Source organism: Taurulus bubalis, assembly GCF_910589615.1.
Source record: "Taurulus bubalis genome assembly, chromosome: 11".
In the NCBI taxonomy this organism is placed as follows: domain Eukaryota; kingdom Metazoa; phylum Chordata; class Actinopteri; order Perciformes; family Cottidae; genus Taurulus; species Taurulus bubalis.
This window is the reverse complement of record NC_136599.1, coordinates 5,069,916-5,089,188: the sequence shown is the minus strand read 5'-3', so window position 1 is coordinate 5,089,188 and position 19,273 is coordinate 5,069,916. Positions and strand designations below refer to the sequence as shown.

The 19,273-nt window shown below is 45.7% G+C and overlaps 1 protein-coding gene across 1 annotated transcript; it reads left to right on the top strand.

Moving 5' to 3' along the window:
- The first annotated feature begins 880 nt into the window (after positions 1–880).
- Positions 881–19,218, top strand: ift122 (intraflagellar transport 122 homolog (Chlamydomonas)). The gene is made up of 23 exons (XM_079226722.1): positions 881–1,008; positions 1,930–2,005; positions 2,902–3,093; positions 3,487–3,625; positions 4,011–4,213; positions 5,163–5,300; positions 5,500–5,664; positions 5,775–5,972; positions 6,067–6,207; positions 6,475–6,528; positions 7,033–7,194; positions 8,215–8,381; positions 9,874–10,045; positions 11,309–11,411; positions 13,951–14,091; positions 14,232–14,329; positions 15,755–15,855; positions 17,110–17,275; positions 17,357–17,474; positions 17,570–17,698; positions 18,275–18,351; positions 18,439–18,603; positions 18,698–19,218. Exons 1-23 carry the CDS (start codon positions 896–898, stop codon positions 18,782–18,784), a joined length of 3,105 nt encoding a protein of 1,034 aa, XP_079082848.1. The 5' UTR covers positions 881–895; the 3' UTR covers positions 18,785–19,218.
- The last annotated feature ends 55 nt before the right edge of the window (positions 19,219–19,273 follow it).

Here is a 19,273-nt window from a genome sequence, read left to right as displayed (position 1 = left end):
TGTTTTGTTGTTGCAGTATTTATGACCTTGCCTTCAAGCCAGATGGCAGCCAGCTCATCATTGCTGCAGGGCTTCGTGTCCTGGTAAGGCTTTCCAGGTTTATTTGGCCAAGACGCATATATCTAGAGAATACATGCATTCATATTTAATATCATTTAATATATGGTCTTTTGGTTGCAGGTTTATGATGTAGCAGATGGAGCGATTATCCAGCCTTTAAAAGGACACAAAGACACAGTATACTGTGTGGCCTACGCTAAAGATGGTACTCAAGCGGCTTTCCATTTACACACCACATTGTCCTTTATCGGTCGTCATTGTTATCATACTAACTCCATTCTTCTGCAGGTAAAAGGTTTGCCTCGGGGTCAGCTGACAAAAGCATCATCATCTGGACTTCTAAACTGGAGGGTATTTTGAGATATACGTAAGTCTCACTTTCGTGCATCACTCAAGTATAAATGCGTCCTCTGCAGTGTGTGTTACTGTCTCTTTTTTTTCTTTTCATTTGTTTATCTGTAGTCACAATGACTCTATCCAGTGCATCGCCTACAACCCTCTCACTCACCAACTCGCCTCTTGTTCGTCTGGGGACTTTGGTGAGTGCACCATGAGTTTAAGGCTAGACTGCACTTATGCTTAATAAACTATACTATAGAAAATTGTCGCCATTGGATATCTGAGTATCTTTTCTTTTTCATACATTCTTAGGTCTCTGGTCCCCGGAGAAGAACTCCGTAACCAAACATAAAGTGAGCAGCAAAATCACATGCTGTGGGTAAGTGAGGCTCGTAGTTGTCACATTTGGTACACTTTAATGTGACACATTTTAATGTTGAAGGTTTTTTCATTTGATTGAAGGTGGACAAACGACGGCCAGTACCTCGCCCTCGGCATGATGAACGGAGTGGTGAGCATTCGGAACAAGAACGGAGAGGAGAAGGTGAAGATCGAGCGTCCGGGAGGCTCCGCTTCTCCCATCTGGTCCATCGCCTGGAACCCCTCGAAGTTAGTCTTAATTCCTTATTGCAGGGTTCAATTAAAGACGAAAAAATAACATGGCTCTTTATTTATTTGATTTAATCACACACACACACACACACACACACACACACACACACACACACACACACACACACACACACACACACACACACACAGTGTTTTCCATGTCGCCACAATTTTAAGAAATGATGTGCTCTTGAGAGTACGTTGATATCTAAGTGAATAGCTTGTGTGGGGCCAGCAGGTGGCAGCGGTCAACCAGGGAGTGTTGGCGTTTCTGTAAGAGAGAGGCTTATGACACCTTGAAGCCGCTGTCCATGTTCTTTGATGCCCCCTACAGTCGAAGCCAGGAGTACAGCTGTAGCCATGAGAGAGGACTGCTGAACAGGTTAATTGAGAGAAAAGGGCACACAGGAAGGGAGGTCAAAGAGGGCATTGATGAGAGACAATGCAATAGATAGATTTAGTTCACAGTTTTATTTAGCAAGGATAGACCCATCGAGATTTAAAATCTCTCTACGAAATATAACAGGGAGGTCAGAGCTCGAGGTCATCCAGTGAATAGTGTCTCTTCTGCAGCTTTAGGGATTTAATGCATCGCTCATGGACGCTTCAACGGGGGGAATTCGGCTCCGCACACCGGCCTGCATGGATAGATACCGAGGCCCGACTGTAAATGACAATGATAAAGACAAATGCAAAGTCATGATGAACAAATAAAAAAAAAACAGCATACAAACATGGTAAAGCTAAAGTCTTTCAGTCATCAGGGGAAAGGGTTTGACCAATCGACCCCGAGTTGAGGGCTGGCACCTCTGCTTTTATTCACACCGTCATCATTAGCTAATCAACCAAAGCCCCAATAGTGCCGTGTGTTGACAGGAGGGCTTATGCCTAAAGTGTCTTTTTGTTGTATTTTCACAGGGATGAGCACAATGACATTCTGGCTGTGGCAGACTGGGGTCAGAAGCTGTCCTTTTATCAGCTGAGTGGAAAGCAGGTGAACACCGCAAGTCTACGTACTATACATCCTGTATCCCAAATCCTCACATGGTATACAACCAACATGGTGACACATAATACATACACAGTCTTGTACGAAATGTTCTAATAAAACAAAAGTATTTCTCCTCTGCCATTTAGATGACTAAATATAGGCGGTCTCATTACCGTGCATGGAAAAAGCCAAACGACGTCATTCTGAAACGCTATCAGCTCACTGTATGTGCTATCACATGCTACAGCAACAATACTTCCTCTGTTTATCTGTCCAAACTAAAATGTATGGTATTGGAAACACTTAACTGAGTTTAAGGCATGCATTTCCTGTCGTAATAAGACTGTCAGGCTCTATTGAAACCATAACAGTGCATTGGAAGGGCTCCTGCTATGCCATAATGGCCCCCTCACTGTCCCTCCCTCCTCCTAAATTCCCTGTGGGCATTACCGTAATTACAGACAAGTATGCACTGTTCATTACTCTGCCGTTGGCTCATATGTTGTCATTGGCCTATTTATTTAAGTGGACATTCTGTTTTCATTACAACACCAGGAATTGTTCGCAATGAAAGAAAATAACTGATTGTCAGCCAGCTTCTTTTTTTTTCTTCTTCTTCTTCTTCTTCCCAGAGTGAGGAGAAACAGACGCACAGAGTTAAGGGGCACTGATACATCGTGCATATTGTCTTTGAACATTAATACAATAGAGGCTGTTTAAACCGGATGATAAAAAACATTTTTTTATGTCTATCTTTTCATCAAACTGTAGTCTGCGGGCTTTGATGCGCGTCGGCCCAGACAGTGGGAGGCGGTGGCCCCGGACCCCCGGGTAATAAATACGAGCGATGATACTTGTATTCTTCGTTTAATGTTCACTTCTCTCTTTGTCTCGCTCAGATTGGAAAAGACAAGAGTCTGACCTACGACCCTTGTTGCGTCAGCTACTTCTCCAAAGGCGAGTACATCGTCATGGGGGGCTCCGACAAGCAGGCATCCCTCTACACCAAGGACGGCGTGCGGCTCGGCACCGTTGGAGAGCAGACCGCCTGGGTGTGGACGTGCCGGGTTAAGCCCGACTCCAACTTTGTGGTGGGTCTGCTAGCTTGTGAAGCTATACGTCCGGAGAAATGATCCCTGCCTTTAAATATGAAATAACAGTGCATGAATGAGGGAGAAACTGTAATGCAAAAAAACACTGATCGAGCTCAGACCTTGCAATCAGAGTGTCTGTGTGCATTTGATACGTTTTCTTGATCTGATTTCGCTACAGTCATTTTATTTAGCAGTAACACCTTAGCACCTTTTTTTCTTTCACTATATTTAGCCCAAAGTGATGGAGCATGCAGGAGAGAATTGGCTGCTGGCAGATTCTCTCAGCTCCGCCGTGGAGATGCTTTAGCAACAGGAACATTTTCCCACTCTTCCAGTCTTTTCTTAGAGGTGTTAATAGGATGTACTGCTGCATTGTTATCTCTTATCTAGGTGTTGGGCTGCCAGGACGGGACCATCGCCTGCTACCAACTTATCTTCAGTACAGTTCACGGCCTCTACAAGGACCGCTATGCTTACAGAGACAGCATGACTGATGTCATCGTGCAGCACCTCATCACGGAACAAAAAGGTGCGCTTTTGCTTTTGCTGCAGGATATTGAGTTCGTAATAGAGGACCTATGGTCATTAATAATGTCTTTGAGCATATTATTATTATAGCATATTTTCTGAGCTATTAAAATATCAACTTTAATATATTCCATTTGTTTTATATCAACCACATCTGTCCTATCAATATTCATTCATTAATATGTTTTAAATAAATGCTGGATATCTCATTTCAAACGTCACATTTCAGACGTCAGCTCGTTATTGTTATGGATTTTTTTTTTTCGCGTACTGAATAAAGAGCAGCATGAGCGCAACGAAACTCATCTGACAGGATGCATGGGCGAAGATGATAACACTTAAAAAAAAGGTCCACTCTCTCCTTTCCCTTCCCCTCTTTTCCCCAGTGAGGATAAAGTGCCGCGAGCTGGTGAAGAAGATCGCCATCTACAGAAACCGCCTCGCGATCCAGCTGCCCGAGAAGATCCTCATCTACGAGCTCTACTCGGACGACTCCTCCGACATGCACTACCGGATCAAGGAGAAGATCTGCAGGAAGTTTGAATGCAACCTGCTGGTGGTCTGTTCCCAGCATATCATCCTGTGCCAGGTCAGAGGACACATAGCTGCGTGGTAGAAAAGCTCAGAAAAACAAACCATTCGAAACACTCATTTAAAGTTTGATTACGTAAAACGTCTTCGCTTTGCTTCTTCTGGAGCCGGTTTTGTGCTTTGGGTCTCCTCCAGTTGTGCTTCCCAGACTAAATTCTGCTGACCTGAGATGACACTCCTTTGTAAATGACTCTAACGCACACATGCAAAGATTGCGCAAAAGGCCGAAGAGACATTTGAGAACTATTAACGTGATAGAAGCAGAGTGAGTCAGCGCTTAGCCATCCAACACTAGCCCAAACAGCCCATTGAAGAATGATAATATCACGGAATTGCTGGTCCTCCAGATGTTTCTGCCTAGTTTGCAAAAGACTCCAGCTGTGCATGTGCCCCACAGCCCTCCGTCCCTCTCCCCTTCTCAACCGTCTTCAAACTGGATCAAGCGAGACAGCTGAATGAAGGGGAAGAACCACAGTCGGCTGAACCAGTGGGTGTCTCTTGGGGTTCCTCTCTGCTTCTTGTCTCTATGTGTTTGACAGAGGCTGCTAGGGAGGAGGAGCAGCCATAACACAGAGGTTATTTCCTTTTTAAAATCTGTCTGTGTGTGACAGAGGGTTGCTTCAGATCTCTCTCGAACAGGCATAGCCTGTGTTTCATGCCTCAGACAGCTGTTAGACCATATAAATGGGCTGTGCTTGTACGGGCTGTGTCAAATCGAATCATTGTTTATCTTTTATGGCGTTGCTGTCTGCCAGCCGAGCCACGCTTTTAAAGAACAATGTGCTGAGAAAACCGTGAGGCATCACCGAGCGTGTTTTAAATAAGGTTCAGGGCGTGATTAACAGAGCGTGAAATATTCATAAATAAATCCAGAATAATGTCGTCATACTGAACCGGTCGGGGTTTCATGTGTTAAATGTAATCGCGGTCTCACCTTTTCCCCGCAGGAGAAGAGGCTCCAGTGCCTGTCCTTCACCAGTGTCAAGGAAAAAGAATGGGTGATGGAGTCTCTAATTCGCTACATCAAAGTGATCGGTGGCCCGCCAGGCAGAGAGGGCCTGTTAGTGGGCTTAAAGAATGGCGCTGTGAGTATGTTGGGGGGAAAATACAGCCGCACATTAGGTAACCTTAGAAATGACACCCACGCTCACACAGCCACCGCTGCGGGATCTGTGAACATAAAAGGAAGGTCTTTCCTCTCGAACGAAGGTTTTCCATTTATCACGACAAGCATTAGTTCTGATCCTCTATTCAGATTCATGCTCTGCTTTTGTCGTTCTGTAGATCCTGAAGATATTCGTCGACAACCTTTTTCCCATCACGCTGCTGAAGCTGTCGACCTCGGTGCGCTGCCTGGACATGAGCGCCTCCCGCAACAAGCTGGCTGTGGTGGACGAGCACAACACCCTCCTGGTCTACGACATCAACAGCAAGGAGCTGCTCTTCCAGGTCAGTAGGCCAGCGGTACACGCACTCATGTACTCATGTCGCCTCTCGACCTCGTGTCCCCGCCCCGCCTCCCTCTCTCACCTGCCTCCTCTCGTTTGCTCTCCCTGCAGGAGCCCAACGCTAACAGCGTGGCCTGGAACACCCAGTGTGAGGACATGCTGTGCTTCTCCGGCAACGGCTACCTCAACATCAAGGCGAGCAACTTTCCCGTTCACCAGCAGAAGATGCAGGGCTTCATGGTCGGCTACAACGGCTCCAAGATCTTCTGCCTGCACGTCTATTCCATGTCGGCGGTGGAGGTGCCTCAGGTAAGAGACAGTGGATATCATGGTGTTTGTTTTTTTACTACAAAGACAAATATGACTGTTGTTGTTGATTAGTTTGTGTCGTTGCTCTGCTCAGTCGGCGCCCATGTACCAGTACCTGGAGAGGAAGATGTATAAGGAGGCCTACCAGATCGCCTGTCTAGGCGTGACCGACAGTGACTGGAGGGATTTAGCCACAGATGCCCTGGAGGGACTTGATTTTGACACCGCCAAGAAGGCCAGTCTCTCTCTTTCTCACTCTCACACTCACACACCATTCAGTGTCATCGAACGACTCCTTTTGCGAGCAGCAACTACCTCTAAATGTGGTGACAGTACTTTGCTTTGAGCTTCACTCTGAGACTTCACGTCATCTGCAAACTCTCCGGAAGCCAAATTTAAACAAAAATGTTCACATTAAAAAGGCTGGATTTTGATGACGCTGGTTCTGCAAAAGAAAACGCATAACATCCTCTCAATAATCTCTTGTCTTCCCAATTTGCAGGCCTTCATTAGAATCCGAGACCTGCGCTACCTGGAGCTCATCAATAGCATCGAGGTAACGCTTACATATTGTGTAAAGCCAAGTTCACCTATTTGTTTTATTTGTATTTTTTATGAGGATTTTTGCAACATCATCGAGTTTAGACGAGGCAAACAGGATGCTTGATCAATCACAATTATGAATGGTTGTTATATCTTTTTTAATTGCAAGGCTTTGCACACACACACACACACACACACACATTCCTGGACAATATGCATGCAGAGCAAAGCGAAGGCTTTTTTTTCAGCTTGTGCCTGGAGAAAGTTTCAGCCGTTCTCTCTTTTTGAAAAGGGGAACTGTCCTCCTGTTTGTTCAGTCATTTGAAATAAATATTTATTGTATGATATAAACATTGTACTTGTTCTGTAAGAGTCTAGTGATGCTGATTGCATCCTGCAAGCCAAAAGTTTTCTTTTTTTTTCTCGTTTTTTTGACTCAGTGTGTCTGTGTGTGTGTACATGCATGCGAGTGTTTATCTCCGCACACATGCCAGTGTTTGTGTTGACTGATTTGCAGGAGAGGAAGAAGCGGGGCGAGAGCGACAATGAGCTGTTCCTGGCAGACGTCTTTGCCTACCAGGGGAAATTCCACGAGGCAGCCAAGCTCTACAAACGCTCCGGCCACGAAGCCAGAGCCCTGAGCATGTACACGGACCTGCGCATGTTCGAGTACGCCAAGGTGATCCAATCTCCGATTGACAAAAACACACTTTTGTATCAATACGGACAGGACGACCTGGAACGTGCTGCATGTTTTAAGGGTGTAGAACATATGTTTTTCCTCATCGTGCTCAGTTATGCCAAGTTGGGGCCCTGCACTGTGTTCAAACGGCCCCTCCCCTTTACCGTCTGTCTTTCATCTCCTCGTATATCACTGGAATCTCCACATATATCATCTGATCAGTGCGTACACACACACACACACACACACACACACACACCGTGTTTTCACAGACATATCCATGTACTTCACATGGGTAACTTACACACGTAGTTAGAAATGGAAATGGAGCACAAAAGGAGAGAATTAAGGAGAGCGCCTGCTTCTTACCTGATCACTTTGATGAGGAGGTCGGTTGGAGTTGAGGCACATTCGTGCTTTATTGCGCTTGTGTGTGTGTGTGTGTGTGTGTGTGTGTGTGTGTTTGTGTGTGTGTGTGGGGTGCGGGGACACTTTGATCGTCAAGCTTTACATTCGCATTGCTGGAGCGGATGACACCGCTATGACTCGCCCGTGTATATTTGTGTGTGCGCGCGTATCAGATCGTGTGTGTGTGTGTGTGTGTTTGATGTGGCTGTTGTATATTTATGTGGCTGTGAGGCCATCTGGTCCTGCAGGCTGTTTGTTTTAGGTAGGATGGACACCGGAGGGCCAGTCGCCCGCTGTTTGTGTTACTCTCTTCCTCCTGTCTCGGCCTTGACCCACGCGGTCCTGGCTGACTGACACGGACTCCTCGTGTTGCCTGATATCAGATATCATTACGCTCGTCTTCCATCTTTAGTCTGACATTGCCTCAACTTTAAAAAATAATGTGGGGGGCGATAACGAGAAGACAGGCCTACAATGTTATTTTAAATTGTTAAGCTAACCCATATCAAATTCAAGGATTTGTAACCAGCGTTAATGGGGACCTCCCAGCTACCCGTTTGGTGTGGTAATGCATTTGTAGCCGTGTGACTGCGTGGGTCTTTCTCGCAGGATTTCGTTGGAGCGACGGACCCAAAGAGCTCCCGGATCCTGATGACCAAGCAGGCGGACTGGGCCAAGAGCAGTAAGGAGCCCCGGGCGGCGGCGGAGATGTACCTGTCGGCGGGAGAACACCAAAAAGCCATCGACATCATCGGCGAACACGGCTGGGAAGACATGTAGGTGTCGCTGGATGAGACGTTCTAGATCAGTCCTGTCACAGAAGATGAAGTTGTTCCTGTTTCACCTTTTCTGAACCGTCTTTTTAGATTTGTGTGCATGATGTTACCAAATCTTCAAACATCAGCCAAAATACTTCTTTTAATATTGTGAACGGGCACTTTTTCTTTAATCCATATCTGAACAAAAGAAGTAAATATGATTAGAAATGTTCACACTTTTCACTCTAAAATGTCTAAATGTTTCTCTGACATTCCAGACATGAATTAAATACTCGTAACATTAGTGGAATGAAGGGAATGAAGGTAGTTTAAATTAATTAAGTTTGAGTTATTTACCTTTCAAACAAATCAAATGCAATTCAAAGTGCTTTTCAAATGATGGACAGGGTGAACATGGAGAGAAGAGGCTGATGCGCAACACTGAATAAATTCATCATAATATATGTAGTGTGTTAATACGATAACCATCACATAAAAATGCACAAGATATTGTATCAAATCAAACTTAATAAAAAGCAATAATAATACAAAACATACAATTATAAAATGTAAAAAAAAGCCAGACTGAATACTTTTTCTTATGTTAAAAAATATAAATATTTTCAGCTCCTCTTAAAAGGATTTTCTGAAAGAGAAGAAGCAGAGGATCTGAGGAGCCGGTTCATAAACTAAAAGCATATTTCTGAGGCAGTCTGGTGCAAGGCCACGCAGAGCCTCATACACGACTAAAAGAACTTCAAAATCAATACGAGGAAACCAACGGGGAACCATTGTTAGGATTAAAAAAAAATCTCTAAAAGCTTGGGACGACAAACCAAAAGGGCCAGATGTAGATTCAAACTGAACTTCAAGGTTGAATCCGATCCATCTGCACACTTAGCCGTCAAGAGGCTTCAGCCAGCCTGGATTCCTGATTTGTGTTGAAGTTTCAAGTTCCTCCCAACTTTAAAAAGATGTCTTGCTTATTGTTACTTGCCATCTGTTGTCCATGTTTGGAAGGAAAAATGTCTGCATATTCATAGATATTCTGGACTTTTTCAACGCAGGAGAAATAGTCGATGAAATTTAAAGAATTTCTAAATGGGCCTCTTAACTTTTACGATGGGGATCATTAACTTGCACTCTGTGTTGCACTCTGGTAGCACAAGGCACCACAAGTAAATATCCAGACCGTGAGTCTCTCTGAGGATCAGTTAACGCTATATTTCATGTGCTGAGTGACAGCTACGGTAGATAAGACAAGTACGTGGGGAATTATTACATTTCTATTCGCTTTCACCCGTGCATGCATTAGTGGGAATGTGGGGTTGAAAACCAGGCAAACTGATAAGCCGGTGGTCTGGTGGTCGTATCAGAACTCCCGTCTGCGCTGTGGTCAGCATGCTGCAGCTCTATAAACACGGCAGCTTTGACCCGACTGGGCTTTTTGGTTTCATCAGACTAATTTGATAATATCTTTTCCGCCCTCCCCCTCCCTCCTCTCATCCAGGCTGATCGACATCGCCCGGAAGTTGGACAAGGCTGAACGCGAACCGCTGGCAAAGTGCGCGCTCCACTTCAAGCGGCTGAAGCACCACGGCTACGCCTCGGAGACTTACTCCAAGATGGGGGACCTGCAGGCCCTCGCGCAGCTGCACGTGGAAACCTGGCACTGGGACGAGGTCTGACACACTTAATGCACACAGGAAAGCACACCTGCTCCGCTCATCACGGCTTATATATAGAACGCAGCGAGACAATCGCATAAATATAACGTGAACCACATAGCAAACTGCCGCGGCGCTCAGAAACCCCAGATCGTAAACCACTCGACGTTCATGGGCCAGAAAAAGAATATTGCCTCGGCTTGAACTAACCACGGCTGAATGCAAACAATAAGAATACATCTGCCTGATTTCCCGCACTGACAAACTTACAACCGCACACACACTCGCTCGCACTACAGAGCTAATCATCCGGCTTTTGGATTTCTCTGAATCCATGCCCACACGATGATTACTGAGTACTGAGCACACAAAAAAAGCGCTCTACCGCGCTGAAAGAGCATCAGCTTAAAGGCTCCATTCTGCTTCCAATCAAATTTCCCCCCATCAGGGTGGATCATGCTGCTCAGACAAGAAGAAAATATAGCCTTTATTTAATCCATCTGCGGTCTTAAATCGAGTTAAAGGCGTTACAGAGATGCACATTGGCGATTTGCATGCTGAGACAGAAGAGCCAAAAACAGAACATCAAATCGCGGATCACATGTCTTCTGCTGTAGTGTCTGAGGACGGCTTTCGGGTGTGTATCCTCCGACAGAGAGAGAGAGAGAGAGAGAGAGAGAGAGAAAGAAGAAGAACCAAAGGGAGGGGAGGAAGAGGGTGAGAGATCTATTGGGCTTTATGGGCCTCACTGGGAGAGGTGGACACCAAGACGGGGCCGAGCACAGCAAGAACCATATGGATGCTATTCACTCTTCTCTACTACAAAGTACTTCTTTAAATGGCTTTGTGCACACAGGCCTGGGACACACACACACACACACACACACACACACACACACACACACACTTTCTCTCCTTTACTGTACGGTATGCCTGCTGTGTGTTTCTTGGCTCAGGTTTCACCACATGACATTGGGATTAATCAGTCACAGTCACTGGCCAATGTGTGTCCACAGCTCTTTACATCCTGTCATTCAAAAAAGCGCAGGAGGCCGCAGTCGTAGTTCTAATTGAGCGTGAAATCAATTTAGCTCATAAATTGGACTCATTAATAACGCTCGTGTTGCGGTGTTTCGGCCCGAGGTAACGTGTGTTTCTTTGAATAATGCGCAGTAACTCGCAGGTCACCCAATCAACTGCTGTTGTCTTTGTTTGTATTACAAAGATTTCTCACAAAACACTGCATCTCTCTCTTCTTTGCTCTCCCCGTCCCCTCAGGCCTTCTCACTGGTGGAGAAGCACCCCGAGTTTAAAAACAACGTCTTCGTGCCGTATGCCCAGTGGTTGGCGGAAAACGACCGCTTTGAAGAGGCGCAGAAAGGTGAGTTTGCATCGACCTGCAGGCCCTCACTTTCACCTCCAGTCAGCCTGCTAGTGCAGTGGTTCTCAACCTCGTTTCCCTGTGGAATATTCTTTCAGCCAAGTATCCTAACCAGCGCAAAAGCATTTTTAGTTGAAAAATGTAATACACATCGCTGTGCCATCAGTGTCTGATTTAATATAGAATACATACAATTTAGTTTAAGAACTTGCACTTGTATTATTGAATATTTATTAAATAACTATTTTTTAAAGGATTTTTGAATTTATTCTTACGGTCATGGAAAACCTGGAAAAGTCATGGAATTTTAAAATGTTTTTTTCCAGGCCTGGAAAAGTCCTTGGAAAAAAATAAAACCCCCAAAGTGTTGTAATATTCATGTGTTCATGACGTTCATTTACGCTGAGTTTGAAATAATTAATATGCTTTTAAAAGAAAGACGCTGAGAATATAAGCAGGCATACATACAGGCATCTGTATAAATGTTTATTCTTTTAATCAAACTATTGTCTCATTCATTTGAGTCATTTAAGGTTTACTGTATGCTTTGTATTCTCATTGTTAGTTTAAATACTACATTTTCTCACTTTTTCATGTTTACACCCAGATTTCACACCATTTTTGATCATGGAAATTTGGTTTAAAGTCATGGAAATGCATTGGTCAGAATGTGTATGAACCCTGAATTATGGTAATTTGAAATATATATTTTACCCCCAGGGGTGCCTTAAGTACCCCCATTTGAGAACCACTTTATTAGGGATCCTCCAGCGTATACATACATTCACGTCCTTATCCAAAATGTATGTTTCCATGATTATGTCACGGAGCATTGAAGGCCAACAGCAACTGTTTCCACGTGGAAGTGATAAACTCCGGCCGGCTCTGGACATTTTTTCCCGCTTCCTTGCGATTCCCCGTCTTCACAGTATATATAAAACACGATCGTCTTCGCCGGAGCCGAGCTGCCTGTTAACCGAATGACACGCACGCATGCCTCTAATCACCAGTACTACAAGCGGCTCTGATGATGATTACCGACTGTAACCATAGTTATAATCAGCTCATAGATTTATAATTATGATCTCAGCAGGCATGTTTCCTCTTCCACATAATCTTCCTCCGCCATGTCTCGACAATGAACTCGTGACTGAACGGGCCTGATTGTGTTGAGGCTCGCTTATGGTCATGCGTTTTGCTGATTGTGTGTATTTTAGTGACGCAGTATTGTGTTACTAGATTAACTGTAATTGAGTCTCCAGAATCCAGTCTGTCTCCTGGCCACTAACAATTTATATAGGCAGAATATATATATTTTTGGGGGGGCCTGAAGCTAAAATAAGGGGCTTCGTCAAGATATTTTATTGGCCCTGCTGCATTTTTTTGATAATCACCTCAAGGCGTACTCCTTACTTTCTCATTACAGATGTCGAAGTTTGAAGATAACTTTTAAAAGTTGTCACAGTTCTCAGTTTCATTCATTCACTTTTTGTTGTTGTTGCAGAACTGCATCCCGGCTCTCGAAAGTAAACCCAACAAATCTGCGTCTGTCACGAACATGATTGACCTGCTTTCTGTTTATAGGCCGACACGTTTTTTTGTCAGCTTGTGTTTTGGGGTGTTTCTGTGAGGGGGAGTTGGGGTTACTTCCTCACATTAACCAACAGCAGCTGAACGCGGTTTCTATCCCGTTAGGTCGACTGATAAATATTTGCCACTCGTATGTCTTGACCCCCACTGTGGTTTGCATGAGCGGGGGAGGGGGTCACCGGTGGGGTCGCCTCCCTAAAGCTGCCTCTAATTACCCTCCGATGGGAACCTGAAGCTTGTTAGGTCTTTACAGTCAAAGTGCCTTTGTGTTTGATATTCAGGAGCAACCGTCCAGTTTGGAAAAGACTTATGTTAGTTATTACACGTGAAAAACTTGCGTCTTCTAGTCAATGGAGTGCAAATTGCCTGTAGTGGCATGTAGTCAGTGTGTGTGTGTGTGTGTGTAGATACAGTAAAATTCTGTGGTAAAAGAATCCGATTGTGTCAGGAAACACAGCTAATCTCGAGTGATTCTATCCAGATGTGACTGCAGGCCGAATATGTTAGTTGTGTGCATCAGACATATTTATTTCAACTTGTATTGCGACCTCCACTTTCACAAACGCACATGATTGCTATTGTATTTGATAGTATTAATATGACATAATAGATGTATAATATACATTTTGCAAGTAGTTTTTCCCCTGTTTTAAAATCTTCTGCCGAAGCCAACGGCTCCCAATAAAAGAGCTTCTCCTCCTCAAACTAAAGCGTCATTTAAAAAACAAAAATAAAAGTTGGCGTAATACTTGCTGAGTGTTTGCTTGTGAAATAACATCTGGGAAGTGCACAGTGCAAAAACACCACAACAACGACAACTTGGCACCGAAGGCGTCGCCCCGGAAATAAATCAACGAGGAAAGATGTTTTAGATCGGGGCGCATCAGGAACTGTTCATCAATCACCGCTTCTTTCTTCTTCTTCTTCTTTTATTTTTCGCACTACGTAGCATTTCACAAGGCAGGGCGACAGAACGAAGCCGTTAAAGTCCTGGAGCAGCTTACCCACAATGCAGTGGTGGAGAACAGGTTCAACGACGCGGGTTACTATTACTGGATGCTGTCTATGCAGTGCCTGGACATCGCCAGAGGTGAGACCCATCTTTCACTGCAACTGCAGCGCTTTGTTTTTTACTGTAATGTATTTATTGTTTCCTTCTGATCCTCTTGGTTCGTCTGTGTGTTTGTGTGTGTGTGTGTGTGTGTGTGTGTTTATGTGTGTGTGAGGCAGAAAGTGAAGACCGGCGGGATGAAATGCTGAAGAAGTTTGAGCGTTTTCAGCATCTCGCTGAGCTCTACCACGTCTACCGCTCCATTCAGCGCTACACGGTGAGAACGCCGCACTTTGTCAGTCCTAATCTTTCTTAGCCAGACCAGAGAAAAGTGTGTGTGTGTGTGTGTGTGTGTGTGTGTGTGTTAGAAATCAGGAGGCAGCCCAGTGATTGGCTGTCAGATGGAAAGCCCTGGAAACGGTACCTGCTCTGTGGTTCAGGTTTCTGTTTTGGATCCAAACACGTTCATGTTCCAAATTTAGATTTTTTTTTTTTGAATGTATTTCTTTATTTTTTTTTCACATGGAAGTATGCTGACAGCCCGCTGCGTTTCTGCCCATTTTCTAATCAACTTTTCGTACTCGCATTTCTTGAGACCGCTGTGGCTCCGAGGAAGAGGAGGAGGAGGAGGAGGTCTGGCTCCACGAGATTATGTCAATCCCCCCCAAAAAAAGGTGTGGGGGGGGGATTTAGTGTATAGGACAAATACAACATGTGCACCGTGTTTGTTGGGTAAAGCGAACAAAAGAGAGTTGAGGACTTTAAGTTCAGGTTCAGACAACCGACTGAACTTCTCAAGAACCTCCGTTATGAGACGTTTTTAAGTTGAGAATTTCTGCCTGCCATACGACGCATAACCTAGACGTGCCCTTTAACCAACAGCCCAAATGGTTTACTTCCTGAAACCTCCCCCGATCCCTATCGCCGTGCTAATCAGCTGCTTGATTGATCATGATGACCACTTCACCAGCGCTGCTCTCCCAGCCACCGGCGCCCATAACCCACTTACAAACAAGCAATCTCTGGTTATGAGCACTCAGCGGGGACCCTGGCCTGTGTCAGTGTCCCCGGCTTGTTGTTCCAGCTCTCCGCCGGGCGTCGGTCACACCCCTGCACCAGAGAGGGCATCGCCGTGATCCAGAGCAGAGCAGGAACCCTCTATGTCTCACCTTAACTCTCCCAGGCAGGCGCTAACGACTTGAAGGATCAACCTTTTGGGGCAAAGTGCCGTTCGTGATTGCTCTGGCAAATTCATCTTTCCCTTTTTACGCCCGAGTGTGTGTGTGTGTAGACCTGCAGCCAAGTGCTATTTGCACCTTTAGATATACTTAATGTGTATATGTAGCTAACTAGATGTATATTTTTCTTAAACCCAATCAAGCTGCGGCTGAAAACTGAAGATAATAATGTCAACTAAGTGTAAAAATAAGCTTCTCACGGGACTCGAATCCCAATCTCCTGAATTAAAGTCCGAGATGTGATCTATCCACTCACCTAAATGTATTCCCATGACCTGCTCCCTACTAATATTCCTGATACTGCGAAGTCTTTCTGACTGAAACGGCTTTCTGGGAGAAAGACTTTTGGCTTTTGGTGTAAATAGCCGAATAGTTGCTGTGTGACTATTCTCACCCGGGTGCAAAAAAACTGTAAACCACCCACATTTCAGTGGAGACTAATATATTTGTTTTTCTCTCTCCAGGATGAGCCTTTCAGTTCCCACATGCCAGAGACGCTCTTCAACATCTGCAGGTTCCTTCTGAACAACCTCACCAAGGACATACCGCCAGGCATTTCTAAAGTGTATCCTTCCATTCGAGAAAGTAGTCCTCCTTACCGAGCAAATGTTTTTTTGTTTTTTTTTAGAAGAAAGAAGTGCGGGGCTCAGACAGACATGGCAATCTGAAATCAAGGCTGAGACCGTGATGATAATGTGTCGGGGGGGAAAACAGAAGAGTTGACGCCACGCTGCTGCTGAGAGAAAGAAAAGGGGTGATGATGAGGAGGAGGAGGAGGAGGAGGAGGAGGAGGAGGAGGTGACACATTCTCCGTTATCTCAACAAATGCTGTGATTAGTGAACTTTGTGCATACGGACACACACACTAAACAATGCGCTTTAATTTGAAATAATACACACATAAAATCCAGACACACACACACACACAGACGCACACACACACACGTAGAGTGTGAGGAAGGAAAGCCCAGCCTTCGAGGAGGAAAATAGGGCCGAGCAGCGGCCCGACATGAGGCGTTCCAAAAACCTTAAAGTTAGATTTACAGCCTGGACTATTTGAACAATAAAACACAGTCGCAAGAAAAAACAAGTTCGACAATAGGAGGACGCGCATTCATCAACAGTCCCAGGCGTGGAGCAGAGTGTGGGCGGAGCTGGAGAGTCTGTGAGTGGAGAGGAAGGCAGAGGAGTGGTGTTGGGTTCTCGGGGATGGAGGAGTGCCAGCGTAGAGCGGCTGCAGCTGCAACTCATTGACCCGTCAGCGCTGCTCTCACAGCGGCTCTCTGAACAGTCCGTCTCCATATAAATACAAATAAGCAACGACTCAACTCGGACACAGGAATATAAGCACACACACACACACACACACACGCGCACACACACACACACACACACCTCGGCATTCGGCTAATGTTGCCGCCTCAGCAGGGCTCTTGTTCTTCTCATTAAGTTGTAGAAATAAGCGAGTATGCAGGTATGTCTATTTATAAATGAACAAAAGTGTAAATGTTTCCCCATTTTTTTTTTTTTTATTACATATCTATAAATCAGCGTCCTGCTCCAGCCGTTCCTCGTGCATCCGAATCATTTATTGCCACGTATGTTGTTCATGACAATAAACACTGCAAGAAATATTTACAATAGAATATAACATTTCAAATAAAATGCACAGACACACAGGTGACAGTACTTTAAGTTATTACAAGAGTAATGTGAAAGTGACAAGTGTATTTCAAGATGAAGTATGCAGGGATGTGCAGGGGGTCAGTGAGGGACCCGGGCTGAAAGCACCAGTTCTCCTTCACCGTTTCTCCATCAGTAACACCTTGTATGCGTTGGCCAAGCAGAGCCGAAATCTGGGTGCGTACAAACTCGCCCGCTACTCCTACGAGAAACTCCAGGAGCTGCACGTTCCCTCTCGCTTCCAGGAGTCCATCGAGCTGGGGAACCTCACCATCCGCTCCAAGCCGTTCCACGACAGCGAGGTGCGTAGGAGAACATGGCTCATGAATCCACACACACACACACACACACAGGTTTGAACTTTACCCGTGTGTTTACTGCAGGACCTGATCGAGGGCATGATGTGCTACCGCTGCTCCACCAACAACCCCCTGCTGAACAACCAGGGCAGCGTGTGCATCAACTGCCGGCAGCCTTTCATCTACTCGGCCTCATCGTACGGTCAGTGACACGCGGAGCGACGTATTCGCCGGAGGGGAGCTCCCTTTTTGTAACGTAGTGTGTCCTCCCCCGTGTGTGTGTGTGTGTGTGTGTAGAGGTGCTGCCTCTGGTGCAGTTCTACCTGGAGGAGGGCATCATTGACGAGGAGGCCGTCGCTCTGATTGACTTGGAAGAGCCTCAGGCGGATCAGAGGGATGCTCGCTGGCAGGATATGGACAACGGCGGTATCCTTTTGATCGAGCAGACCGTGCCACTGCGTGTGTTCGTATGCGGCGAACAGATGATCCACATGCTTCGTATGAATTATTCACTCCCACCCTGCTGGCCCCTGAGAGGCGGTTTCCCTGCCCTCACACATCTCTTGGAAGTGAAAGGCACGTGACTCTCCTCCGCCTTGTGACAGCTCTAAGAAGCTGTTTAGTCTGCGTTGGCCTGGATTCTGTGCCGGTGGGGGTAAAGCCGTCGTGAGCTAAGTCATCTCGGCTCTTGAGCTAATAGGGTTAGCGAAGGCTCTCCTGTCTCATCTTAATGACACTAACCCTCCAAGAGCCGTAGCCACAGCCCTGGTGCGGGGATTAACCTGCATTAGCCGACAGACACTCAAGGGCACCGGGGGTCTGCTCGGTTCCTCCAGAGCCACGATGTGACTGACAGGCGCGACTGATCGGCATTTTGAACATTCATTTCTCCCCCCCACCCCCCCCCCCCCTTGTCTTGAATATATATCCTCACAGAAAACACATAACAAATAAAGCAGGATGTAGAAACGTGTGCGCTGTTTGTTCTTAACGCCCGATCAGAGCTGCAGGCCTTGAGGCTGAACGAGGGCTCGGACGACGCAGAGGACGACCCGTTCACAGCCAAAATGAGCTTCGAGGTAATGCCGATTGTTTTGAATATTCCACCAGATGGGGAGGGTGAAAGGACAGGGGTCTGTAATTTACGTGTGTGTGTCCCCGAACAGCAGGGGGGCTTGACCTTTGTCCCCGTCAAGGTGAGCCGCGCGGCGCTGCGCTCCATGAGCAGGAGGGACGTCCTGATCAAGCGCTGGCCCAGGCCGCTCAAATGGGAATACTTCCGCTCCCTGTTGCCCGATGTGAGCATCACCATGTGCCCCACCTGCTTCAAGGTACAGCATCCACGACACACTCACTGTTTTCATTGATTTCGGATCGCGTCAGTTTATTCCGCTCTGATGCCCTCATCTCTGTTTATCCTCCTAGATGTTCCACAGTGAGGATTATGAGCTGCTGATGCTTCAGCACAACTGCTGCCCTTACTGCCGCAGACCCATCGACGAGCAGAACTGACCTCCTTAAAAACCAGAGACACAATTCTGTGATCAATGCTGACCTATTTTCGTCTGCGTGCTTTCTATCCCGCAGTGACAGTTTGTCATTATTCTTTTGTAATATATTTTACACAAAGACGTCTGTGTATCTTCTGGTTAAATGTGAATGTGTTGCGTTCCTCTTAAGATCTGCCCTTTGTCCTCCGGGGACGACGGACTGAAGTAATTCCTCCGTGTTTGTGTGTTGGTCATTAGTGTAGTGTTAAGAAAAGTGCACCATCAGCCCAATTGGGTTATTAGGATCAGATTACCTTGATCTGTCACTGCATCATCGCTTTAAAAGGGACACGGGTGTACAATGTAAAGAAAGAGTCACTATGAAAAGTATTTTATTTAAAAGAACACTATCTGCTTGTTTTATCTATCTGTATGTTATTTTTATATTGTTACGTATGGGAAAAATGAACTTTTCAATAAAAATATTTTGGTACTTTCTATGACGGTGGCT